The sequence below is a fragment of the Bradysia coprophila genome, unplaced genomic scaffold, assembly GCF_014529535.1.
Source record: "Bradysia coprophila strain Holo2 unplaced genomic scaffold, BU_Bcop_v1 contig_70, whole genome shotgun sequence".
NCBI lineage: Eukaryota > Metazoa > Arthropoda > Insecta > Diptera > Sciaridae > Bradysia > Bradysia coprophila.
In genome coordinates, this window is record NW_023503941.1 from 4,046,437 (window position 1) to 4,059,127 (window position 12,691).

The following is a 12,691-nucleotide window of genomic DNA, read 5'->3' on the forward strand; positions in this document are numbered from 1 at the left end:
TAATCCGTAAACCATTCCAATCTGTAACTCATGTGATCACTCGCACCAGAGTCTAGGTACCATTTGTCAGCATGCTTTCGATATTCGGCCGACATTGCTTGACTAAGGCTCAAGAAAGCGTTAGCCTTTCCAAAAAAACTTCCCGCCTTTATTGCAAGGCACGCGTCGCCTGACTTTCTTTGATTCCGATTGGAATTTTGTACTGACTTTTGACTATCGTGCGCTTTGGGACGCTTTTCAGGGCATTCGTTCTTCCAATGACCACTCTTCTTGCATATGTGGCATTTGCCCGACTTGCCATTGGATCCTTTCGTTCGAAATTTTTTCGCCATCAACGCTTCAGTCTGTTCATCTTGAATTTTCTGTTTCGATGAAATTCTGGCCTCTTCCATAATCAAACGGGACGTTAAATTCTCTATAGTTTGCTGATCAACAGCCGTTGATTCCCAAGCACTTGCGAAGTGACCATATTCCAACGGTAAAGACATTATAATCTTCGTCACCACCATGTGGTCGGATATTGTCTCGCCAAGGTCTTTCATCTGCTTTACGATTGCTTGTAATTTCGATACAAACGTTGCTATGTCGTCACCAGAATCCTTTTCAAAATCAAAAAAACTTTGCGAAATCAGATGTTTTTGAGCCGCTGATTTCTTTTCGTATACCGCCTCCAATTTCAGCCACATTTCATTCGATGTCGTGCTATTCAATAAATGAATTTTTGGTTTCTTGCCGAGTGCCGTTACAATTATTCGTTGCGCTTTGTTATCACTTTTCTGCCATTTCATTAATGCCGCTTGATGTTCAGCATCTGTTGAAACCGATGTTCGTTCTGGCCTTTTTTCACTTCCAGAAACTACATCCATCACCTCAGCAGCATTAAGCAGAACACGGATTTCAAATTTCCATTCAGGCCAGTCTTCGGCCTTGTGCAACTTCTCCACTCGAACGTAATCACCGTCCATATTTTGTTTCAATCGATGACCTTAATAAACTACCGCCACAGAATTTCCTTGTTTTAACGTGCTATTCCAAATAGCTTCTTCGTTCCAAAAACTAATCGACAAATTCTGAACGATAATCGAACCTGGGCCTTATAACCTATTGAGCAGAGTTGTTCGCAGTAAAACCCAACGGTATGATTAACAATATGTTTATTGGTGAACGGCTTGTAGAGAACTAATCGTACAAATGATCTGTTACAATGTAAGGTGCGTTTAGTTTACTCTACCGATTATACAATACTTGGTAGATGCGTAGATAAATATCTTCACACGGACAGACGGACAGACGGACAAAATTTTTATTGCGGATTCGTCATCTATGAACATAGGCAAACACTTTGCCCTTACCGTCTGCTTCGAATTCTATCAATTACACACGGCATCGTAATCCTATAAGCCCCTTCGTACTTCGTACGGGGCTAAAAATAATCTTCTGAACGAAACCTTTGTACCTTTGTACCGAGGTAACCATCATAGTAAACGAGTTCAAATCCTAATCGAAGGCAACATTTTTTTTTAATTATTCAATAAATGCTTATTATATTTCATAAATCTGGATAAGCAACGATAAGGAAGTTGAGCCTGGCAAAAGTATTGAAAAGTAGGAAAATATTATAATAAAACGATATTTTGCGCCCCATATTTAATTGTACAATTGACTAAGAAGTATAACAGACCAATTTGCATGGAAGAATTTATTTAATTTTTCAACGATTTTCAACTCAAAAATTAATATTCCTAAAGAAAAGCAAAAAAAAAGTCTCAAATATTTCTGTGCTGTGGTTTTTAGTATCGCTAACATATGACAAAAAATTACACATCTACCATCTACTAGATTCTAATCATAAACTCTAGGTACCATAACAACGTCCTTTGAAAAAAAAAATTCTTGGCAAAATTTTCTATATTTAACTTCACTTCTCACTGCTACTATCAATTTTAGCCATTTTAATCCGAAACGTAATCTATCGAAAGATTTAATTTTTGTAATCTTTGAAAAAAGATTGAAATGAAATCTTTAGAAAAATTTAAAATGTTCGTAATCTTTCCAAAGATTAAACATTTAATCTGACTTTTTTCTCTGTGCATTATAAATTTGATTAATCGTATAGTCATGGAAAAATTCATGTAATTCCTTTCAAGCACGATAAATCGTAAAGAAATGATTTTTTCCCGCACGATATATCGTACGGGAAAACCTGACATTTCATAACAAAAAATCATGGCAAAATATGTCGTATTTCAGTTGTCTGGTGCTCAAAATAAATTTCAATACGATTCTTTATAACGAGACTGCGTCGATTTAAACTTTTAAGCTAAGTGTACAGTTAACCAAAATGACAGTTAAAGTGAGAAAAGTTCTATTTTCTCATGGGCTTTTGAAGAGAGAATAAGGTAAATCACACCGCACATGGTTTTTGTGTTCAACGAGTGACCAAAAAAGTTGATCCAAGTCATCCGAGCTGAGGTGAAAAAATACTATTTTCACGTCATGCGTTGTGAAATAGTTATTTTCATGCTTCGGGGCCGAAAATGAGGGCAATTTTTCGAATTTTCTCGGGTTTCCGGCCCTCTGCATGAAAACTCACATGTGCACCTGTTTGGGACGGTTGATTTAAGGCACTTTCGCTTGTAGACCTCACTTCGTTCGGCCTACAATCCGCGAAATTGCCTAAAATCAATCGTCCAAAACAGGTACACAAATGACTATTGTTTACCGAGGGCAGAAAATTGAAAGATTACATCAGGAGCAAATTGGCTAGAGTTGGAATTTCCTACTTTTCCCAGAGGTGCACACAATGTTTTTCAAGCGTGTGTTATGTTTTGTTGTTTTTGTTGTTGTTGTTGTGTGTGTGTGTGTGTTGAGCTTTTCTTGGATCTAGCGGCGTTGTATTGACGAAAGAAAACGAGGATTTTCGCAATATTTCGAGGTTCACACTCATCACAATCTGACTTCTATCAGATGAGTTGCAGACACACCCACCCTGAACAAAAATAAAGTTTTACCGAAAATGCACCCAAAAATTGATTGCTGTTCTCAATAGAGGGACCCTAGAGGAGTTCAAAACGATGGTCCGTTAAGCTGGACCAGATGCTTCCCCAGCCCATACAATTTTTTCGTTAGTTTTTGGGTGCATTTTCGGTAAAACTTTATTTTTGTTCAGGGGGGGGGGGTGTGCAGATGAGTGTGCAATAAATTTGTAAATTTCTGTTTTTTAGTTAAAGAATAGCCTGATGAAGAGGTGAATAAACCTCGAAATATTGCGAAAATCCTCGTTTTCTTTCGTCAATACAACGCCGCTAGATCCAAGAAAAGCTCAACATTTACATGAACGGCGAAGAAACAAAACCAACAAAAAAATGTTTTGTTGTTTTTGTCCACAAAACGAAAACATCGATTCGCCATGGTATTTTCGAAAACATAAACAAAGTGACAGTTCGTATGACATCAGTTCTATTTTCTCTCCACGGGAGAGAAAGTGCTGCACTTTATTCGATAGAAATGTAATTCGACTAGTCGTCAAGAAAACGCGACTTTCTGGTGGCCCATTGAGGGGAGAAAATAAGTCAAAACACAATTTACGATATTGTCTAAAATATACCGTCGCCTCCAACAGACGCGTAAATAAATGTAGCGCTTGAGGTAGCGCTGCGTTGCAAAGCGCACATGCACATACCTCTGGAACCATTTTCATACAGCTTTTCTAAGAAGTGTACAGACAAATATCCCAATATCCTACAATTCGGTTACAAATTTGAAATTTCCCACCTTTATAATTTTAGCAGCACCATTTTTAAGCGGATAAACGACGTATACAGTATGTGATTTACTGAGGCAATACTCAGTCATATGCCCAAAAAATAACGCAAATTTCAGAATTACCGCACAAATTAACATTCCACAATCCATTGTCTTCGTCTCTAATAACAATTTATTAAAATTCAATAAACGACTTTTAACTCAAAACCAAAAAAAAAAAATTAAATTCAACATCGACTTCACTCATGCGTTATAACAGAAAAAAAATAATTTTTTAATTAAAATTTTTTCCTGTCTTCATAATACAATTCTACATTTCGTATCATTTTCCAATAATTCGTCAAAATAATTTTTTTTTATTGTTCATTCATCATATTCATCACATAAAACCGCACAACACATATCGACGAATTGATTTCTGCCTTTTATTTATTCATAATGCGTTTTTGTTATTAAAACGAAACAGAAAGAAAAGAAGAAAAAAAAACGAAGAGGCAAATAATTTCAAAATGGGAAAGCGTGGCCCGGTCAATCGTATCATGCTAACATGATCGTTTCAAGTCGATAGTGTGCAAAATAGAACGTTTGGATTCGATGTACATACAAATATCAAATTTTGATTTTCATTCCATTTATGATTCGCCAGAGATGCACATGTAAGGAGATAAGACTACCTCTGGTCTCTTTGTAAGAAGAGAACGGCAACTCATTTGTTTTCAAAGTCATTTTCAACATAAACATGAATTCGAAAGAGAACCTTATTTTCAAATTAAATGTTTTTACATGCTACATGCGTCGATAACCGTACCTTTCATGTTTCAGGCACTACCTCCAACGCCCTCAGCATGTAAAATCCGTTACACAACTCGGAATTAAAAAATAAAAAGTCTCCGTTTTGTGTGTTTATTGACCTCGGCTACGCCTCGGATCAAATTCACACGAAAACTCTACTTTTCATCTTTTTATCCCTAGTAAAGTAATCTACTTTTGTCACACGTCGTGTTTGTCGAACTCCTGACAAAACAATGCCACTTCGGAACAATGTTGATTGTAAACAATGTGTACCGGCTAAGCTTGCGAGTCTGAAAAAACCATAATAAAAATGAAATAAAATTACTAAATATTCAATTGAATGTGTATAGTCATCAATATCCGGTTGATTTTCGGGGTTTTAAAAAAATTTGGAAATTTTTGATTTGTGATCTGTTTGATCAACGCAATTTAAAGCTGCGCGGTTTATCTGAGTCCAATTGAAACATGGTAATAGTTTGAAAATAATCTACTCTACCACTTATAAAGAGGAATTAAGCGAGAACACACACGTTGGTAACTGAATGACATTTTTTGTTGGAAGGATTTAACAGTCAACAGTCAAATTAGTGACATAAATAAAACCTTTTAGAATGAACAACCTGATAGTGATGAATTGGAATTTCATTTCGATTATGAGTCGCTATAGTTGTTCGTGTGCAAATTGATATATTGTTCTTAGATCATTGTATCAAGTATCAAGTGAGAAATGTTATTTTTGAATTGCATATTCATGCAACAGTTCGTTTGAATAATGAAAACTCTGCATCTTTCCCATTGTTTGAACGAACTGTCACGTAAACGAAGAGCTAAACGTCGTCCGGCGTGTAGGGACCTTTACACTCAATTCTTAAAATTGAAGCCTACTTAGGGGTTAAAGTTCCATCGTTAAATCAGCCTGTCTTCCATCAGTTTTGACAAATATTTTATGAACGGCCAGATGACTTTTTTTTTGTCGTAAAACTGCCAATGATGATGACGTCTTATAGAAAGACTAGAGTATTCCAGTAAAAACATTGATCACCCGTCCACATTTATCATTCTATTTAACTCGCTGTATCCACCCCGAATTACTACGACTATTTAACTCATATGTCCCAACGTCATCTATCTAAATAGAAAATGTAAATTATCCCCAATTATCATAACGAACAATAAAAAGTCAAAAGACCCAATTTGATAGTTGTGTGTCGGTGAGCTGATTTTCTGCCGATGAAACACATGATACAACACTCCTTATTAATCTACACATTAGGGGTAATGTTAATCTTTATGTTCGATGTTCGTGGAAATTCTGTATTTCCACTTGTTCCACGGCAGAGTAAAATAAACCAGGCAGGAGCGGTTCCTTTTTGAAACGTCAAATAAGCGAACTAATACACTGTATGAAAATGAACTCAAATGAACACAGGACATAAATTGAATTATTCGCAGGCTTGATTTGACTAGGGACATGAATTATCTGGTAGCCTTTGTGTTTTGCGAATTAAATTTTTCAATTTATGTCCAGTGTTCATTTGAGTTCATTTTCATGCATTAGGTTCCTTATTTGACGTTTCAAAAATGAACCGCTCCTGCCTGGTTTATTTTACTCTGCCGTGCTTACACTATTAAAAATAAACACACAAAATACCACTGGATGCTGTAACTTATCAGGCAACAATTTAATAGGTGTGTTCCAGGTGTCAGTACAAGAGTAATTTGAGTGCATTTAAATGTCAAAAAATTCAAAAAAATTAGAAAATCTGACATAAGCATGTTTAATTTTGTTCGGCTTCGCCTTTTGTTCTCACCTTTTGTTGCAAAGCGCCTATTAGAGTCGACAAAAACAAAAATCGTTCATAAATTTTGACAGTAAATGATCATTTCTTTTCAAAATTTCTTTTGTTGTTACATAAGTCAAGTTTTTTGCCGGAAGGTGTCGCCTACTTCTACCTCAAGCACCAGTAAATCTAGCAATGAAATTGAGTTTTGTTGTAAGGTTACTTTCAACTGAGGCGTAGGCTCACAATACATGTACGTGTGCTTGCATATTGCGAAATTTACGTACAGTCTTTTCATAATCATGGCTTCCATAGTCATGGCTTTGAGACCCATGTAAACATTTGAATCAGATGTAAGGACTAGCATACATACTCACCCCTAATAGATGGATTACGTGTGAAGCTTTTCACCACACCTTTGCTTTAATTTTAATGTTTCGCAATTATTTTATTATCGTAAATCGCAACATTTTTATGGGATTAGTAGTAATTGAGCACATCGGGTGGTAGGTCAGCATTCGAAAGAAGAAAAAAATCAGAAAATTAAAAGGAAATTAGAAACAAACATGGTGATGGGTGGTAAGTCTGCCAGCGCAGTTAAACGGTTCATCCGTTTACTTTGACCTTTTGAATGTTTGAGTTTTTTGCAATCAAATTTTTTCATTTAGAACTCGTTTAGTAACTAAAGACTCGTTACCCAAAGTGAAGATTTTGACATATTTTATATGAAAGAAGTGTCAAAATCCTCACCGGTGAAACTTAACGAAGAATTTCTGAACGAGCTCTTAAGGCCAGGTTAAAGCGGTTTATTATCGCAATGTTTACAAGCGATGTACGGCGCTTTAACCTGGCAATAAAAGAAACTTCGAGCTATACGTAAAAATGGAGCCAAAATTGAATCGAGTTCAATTTTGTTTTGCTAAACGAAGGCAAAATGGAGTGAAAACGGATGCAAAACGGATTACTATTTTAAGTGCGCTGGCACCTTAAGAAGTAAATTGTTAGTTTTATTCAAAAATTTCAATTTTTCGTTGCATTCCTGTTCCGTTACCAACCCCATCTGTAGTTCTTACAGAAGTAAATTATTTCCGTAAATGTCTAAACTCTTCAAAATCAAATCTAAAATTATGTCTTAAACTACAGCTCTGTGCAGCCTTGGTCGTGGCTCTGTTGTTCTTCAGCATGCCGTTATTTGATGCATTCAATAGAAAATTTGGAATCTTCCAAAATGAGGTGCTGAACTAACCGTAAAATCCAGACAAATTAAATGTTAATCTAGAAAACGCTCCCCTTCCAGTCAGACACTAAAAGTGGTTGGGCACCGATTATGGGTGCTGTTGGAATAGTTTTTGTGACACTAGCAGCTCCGACGATTGGTCGTAAAAAGACGTTCGCAGTCATTGCGTCGACATTTGTGGTCGGCTGGACTTTGATAACTTATACGAAAAGCTGTGAAGTGTACGACTACTTTCAAGTGATTGTTGCGGGTAAGGTCAGGACACAGTGGCAGACAGACAATTAAGCGTAACGTCCGAGGTGAAGAGTATACATGGCGAGCAGAAAGTCACCGAACACGTGAACAATAGAACAAGCAGAAGAATAATAGAAGCGACCTCTATTGTTCGAATGTCTATTGTTCCACCGTTCGCATGTTCGGCGACTTTCTGATTGCACTGTATTTATGCGGTACAAGAATTGAAATACCTCGACCCGCACCTCTTCCTCTCCCCCATTATTCGGTTACTTCGACACCAATCAGCACAGCCGTTTCAGTTGATCTCGTCTGTTGCCATTTTCAAATCAGTTTCAAATTTCAACATTCATTTACAGGACATGCGATAGTAGCTTTCGCAATCGGTGCGACCTATCCAATTTCATCAATTTATCTCGTTGAAACAATACGACCGGAACTGTTCGGCATCCTAGGTGTAATTCCGTCAATCTTTTTCAATGGAGGAACCTTACTGTACAACACAATCCACGACCACTTCACATACACTCACATCGCATTTTTTGCTGCTGCGCTTCACATCATTTTCTTCGTGTTAACATTGTTCCTCAACGAATCGGCGCCATGGCTTGCCGCAAAAAAATTGAAAACGGAGCGAGCCAAGGAAAAGAAGACACGACAAAGTGAGATCGACGATCGTTTGACAGGAACATCTGAAGGTGAGAGTGTTTTACTGGAAATCGAATGTGCTCAGGATACACCAGCCGTTACGGAATGGACTTCGGACAATGAAGCATTCGTTGAGTCTGAGATCAAACAAACTATTGACAGTGATGGATCAACAACTGTCATGCAAGAAAATGAAGAAAGGGTCGATGGGAACACAGCGCAGAATACAGAATTGGATCTTGTCAAAAAGGCCAGCGAATCGACGCTGTTCAATTTGATAAAGATTCCCAAATTTTCACTGAAAGATAGTTTCAATCCATTGGTGGTAGTTCTTCAGCTAATTTTTCTAGCAAATTATTCGGGCATGTCTACGTGAGTACATTTACTACACTAATTTATGCACTTCTTTCGGCACAAGATCACGACATAGAACACCAAACCAATTTTAATTCTTGTACAGATGGCGCTGTCATAGTAAGTTAGTTTTCATGCGCATGTACCCAAAGTATATAAACACTGAAGGTAATGCAGACCCTCAGCGGAACAGAGAAATTACGGATTCAAACTTTCAGGTGAATTCATTTTCGTATGTTCTCTAACGTGTCTAACTTAGACTTGTGCAACATGACGGCCCTAAATCCTTCCAATTCACCACTAAATCCAACTTGACGCAAACGAATTTTATGTGTGTGCAACATAACGCCGCTAAATCGTTCCAAATTCACCACTAGATGCAACTTGACACAAACGAATTCAATACGTGTGCAACATGACGGAGCTAAAATTCACCTGAAAATTTGGATCCGTGTGTAACTGTGGATTTACATTACCTTCAGTGTTTATTTACTTTGCATGTACCTTGTATGTGGTTTGATCTATGTCGTGAGCTGAAGAGCGTCAATCGTGTCGTATCTCATATTATGTAACTCAGAATCAGTGTCGCCTTAAGTTAGTATGGTTTCCACCAACAAAAAGTACTCCGTGAGAGAGCCGTGAGAGAGCAAGCTGTCAAGTAAAACAAAGCGAAAATTGAAAAAATTTAATTTTGTCTCTCACGCTGAGTACTTTTTTGGTAAATGGAAATCAAGCATTAAGCACGAATTGCACAGTCTCCGTTTACAAAAAAGCCATTCCTTTTTATTCTGTTTTGACTCCGTTTACGCAGACATTCATTTTGATTTACTTTTAGTTCTTGATTTCCACTTACCAAAAAAGTACTCAGCGTGAGAGACAAAATTAAATTTTTTCAATTTTCGCTTTGTTTTACTTGACAGCTTGCTCTCTCACAAAATTGATTTTTGTCAGTATGTATAATGATAAAGTTGCGCGTAGGGATGAGAGACGTTCAAAGTTATCGATAATATCAATCGAAAGAAATTATCGATAATTGATTAATCATATCGTTATCGATAATTTAATAATTATCGATAATTATCAAAATATCGGAATTCGATAATTATCAAAATATCGATATCTTGATATTTATCTGAAAATTCATGATAATATACCGATATATCGGAATATATCGATAAATATCGGATTTTCGGACCGAAATATCGATATATCGAATTATCGATATTTTTTGATAATTTTCGATAAAAAAAGTCGATAATTATCTATTATCGATAATTGATAATTATCGATAATCATTATCATTATCGCCCATGCCTAGTTGCGCGCTGTTAAAAGCTTTGATTTCCTTTTCAATTTCGTCTATTTACAAAGAATCCAACTACATATGGTCAAGTTCCACGAGGCAATCGATGCAACAAAAGACGAAAATTACGTCTTCCGATTGATCGATCAGATAAAACTTGGTGGCAGCTTGGTGTCCCTAGTGATGATCGTCATTGTGACGCGAAAAAACTTACTCTACTTCTCGTTCTCTACGATGGCATTTTCGCTAATGGCACTCGGCAGCTACTTCTTTATCAAGGCTGACAATCTTGAGCAGAGCATCGCTGCCGATTATCAGTGGATTCCTTTCGTTCTGTCGATTGTTTTCATTGTGGGCTATTCCGTTGGTATTGGATCGATTGTCTGGTAAGATGTTGATGGTGCGGCGTTTGTTTTACGAACATTTAATGAGAATTTCACAAATTACTGTCAGGTTGGTAATGGCGGACGTTTTACCTGAAACTTTTCGTGATATTTTGGCCACGGTTGCGACGTCGTTTCACTGGATATGTATTTACGGAATCTTCATATTGTTCAAAAATAATCGCGGGAAAAGTGAGTTTAAATGTCGTGAATTTGTTGTCTTGCCAATGACCACCATATTTCGAGTAAATTCGCGACGGGAGGTAAAATGTACAATTTTAGTGAATTGTAAAAAAAATGAAATTTTTTTGTTGTTCGTTGATTTTATCGTTAAAATTGGAAGAACTTGACGATAAAATTAACAAGAAAATGCAAAATTTTGAGCAAATCACTGAAATTGATCACGTCACGACGGCGAAGCTAACTGGTGCCAAAGGTAGACGCGCCATCTCTTGTCTTTTTAATTAAAAGTTGCATGAAAAACAAACGAAAATTGTATGAATATAAGAAGGTCACGCAGAGACAGACAGGCAGGTGACACACCACAGTTGACGATAACATGGCGAATTTCATACAAAAATTCACCTCCTGTGATGATTCTCGTCGCCGTGATGATGAGGCGTTATTTTTATGTAAAATCTTCAAAAGTGGTGGGTTACCGCGTATCCAATAAATTGGTTATCTGCATGACCTCCTCGCCAACGTTTACAGCCTTGGAATCAAACTCATCCAATTTTGGTTGGGAAGTTAGACATATTGTCCCTAGAGTTGATACTGTTAAGTGGTCTATTATGATCCGTTTTTCGTTCGCATTTATGTTCCTCGAATAGACTCATCCATAAGATGATAGCTGGTAATCAAGTTTCCTTGTTAATTTCTATATTTTTACAGGCTTACTTTACACCGATGTTCTCTTCTGGATGCACGGCTTCATCTGCATTTATGGAATCATATTTGTTAAATCTTGTATACCGGACTCGAAGGGTTGCTCACTGGATGATCTTCTTGGCATGTTGACAGCTGAATCCTAAATTCCATAATTTGCCGAATTTCCGAAATTGATTGAAATGATCCTTTCTGACCTCAACTATCTTTATTGTACGTGTATCTCTAGTGAATCATAAAGGAAATGACGTTCACTAATCTATGATTCCATTGTTCATCACCAATCTTGTATCAGACTCGTAACGGCGTTCAATGTGACGCGATGGAAATTTTCTTTAAATAGAAATTCGAAATGATTGACGAGACAATTAATTTGTTTGACTTTTTGCAAACCAATGCCAGTGTCAATTTCCTACTTTGTACAGCTTATATTCAACCTGGGTACAATAGTATATTAGAGTTCAAGATTGCCGTAAATTTAAAAATTTATTCGTTGGCAGTGTTATAAATGTGTCTGAATTGTGCGAAATATATTGAAACCAAATCAATAGTCTTGCGACCGCAATCAACAAACTTGTATGTCTAATGAAATTATGAATTTATTACACGAATTCTCTTTCTTTTTCTTGTTATTATTATTTAAAGTTTCTTGAAATAAATGATCTGAATGTTCACATTTTACCGCAAATTACAATTCAGAAAATTTTATTTATTCGAAATTGGTGTTGATTTTGTGCAGCCATATAATACGAGAGATGAAACTGTTTCTCTTCTTGCTTTTATTTATGACACAAAAAAAAAAATAGAAGAAAAACGTAACTCATGTCAATCGATGGTGGTATACGCATAATATACCTGAACATAACGACTTACGACAATATTATGTTTCTAGTTGTATTCCCATTAGTTGTCCGTAAAAGTTTTTGTGTTTGACTATGAGTATGTATACGAGTTCTGTAGACAGTATTAACGGAGAGAGTGATTGAGCGAGAACAGAAGAAAATTCGTTCAAATCCGAACAAATAGTATTCATTTTCGTGTGTTCATTGACCTCGGCGTCGCCTCGGATCAACAAAACTCACACGAAAAGGCTACATTCAATCTTTTTATCCAGAGCTATGTAATGGATTTTATATGTCTCCGTGTGGTAAGACTAACATTATTCAATAGCTTGGGGAGAGAGTTTGGGTTTATCTTTGCATCGACACATAAAAATGATATGCACCTCAATACCTATGTCCACATGTCGGAAGGCGTCGATCATAATCCAACTCGTCAAAAGAAACATTTGGACATAGGTGCATGATAA

At 36.6% G+C, this 12,691-nt stretch overlaps 1 protein-coding gene across 1 annotated transcript; it reads left to right on the plus strand.

The window, feature by feature from the left end:
• Positions 1–7,487: 7,487 nt before the first annotated feature.
• On the plus strand, positions 7,488–12,070 carry LOC119083789 (facilitated trehalose transporter Tret1-like). The gene is made up of 6 exons (XM_037193595.1): positions 7,488–7,571; positions 7,636–7,825; positions 8,169–8,829; positions 10,183–10,500; positions 10,568–10,689; positions 11,389–12,070. The coding sequence occupies exons 1-6, from the start codon at positions 7,521–7,523 to the stop codon at positions 11,526–11,528; spliced, it is 1,482 nt and encodes a 493-aa protein (XP_037049490.1). The 5' UTR covers positions 7,488–7,520; the 3' UTR covers positions 11,529–12,070.
• Positions 12,071–12,691: the final 621 nt, after the last annotated feature.

What these genes read in the sequence shown, in the direction of transcription:
- LOC119083789 (XM_037193595.1), top strand. Translation starts at nt 7,521, where the DNA reads ATGCCGTTATTTGATGCATTCAATAGAAAATTTGGAATCTTCCAAAAT. An exon ending in TTGGAATCTTCCAAAATGAG is followed by an intron (nt 7,572 to 7,635) that starts GTGCTGAACTAA and finishes CTCCCCTTCCAG; the next exon opens with TCAGACACTAAAAGTGGTTG. An exon ending in GGTATTGGATCGATTGTCTG is followed by an intron (nt 10,501 to 10,567) that starts GTAAGATGTTGA and finishes AATTACTGTCAG; the next exon opens with GTTGGTAATGGCGGACGTTT.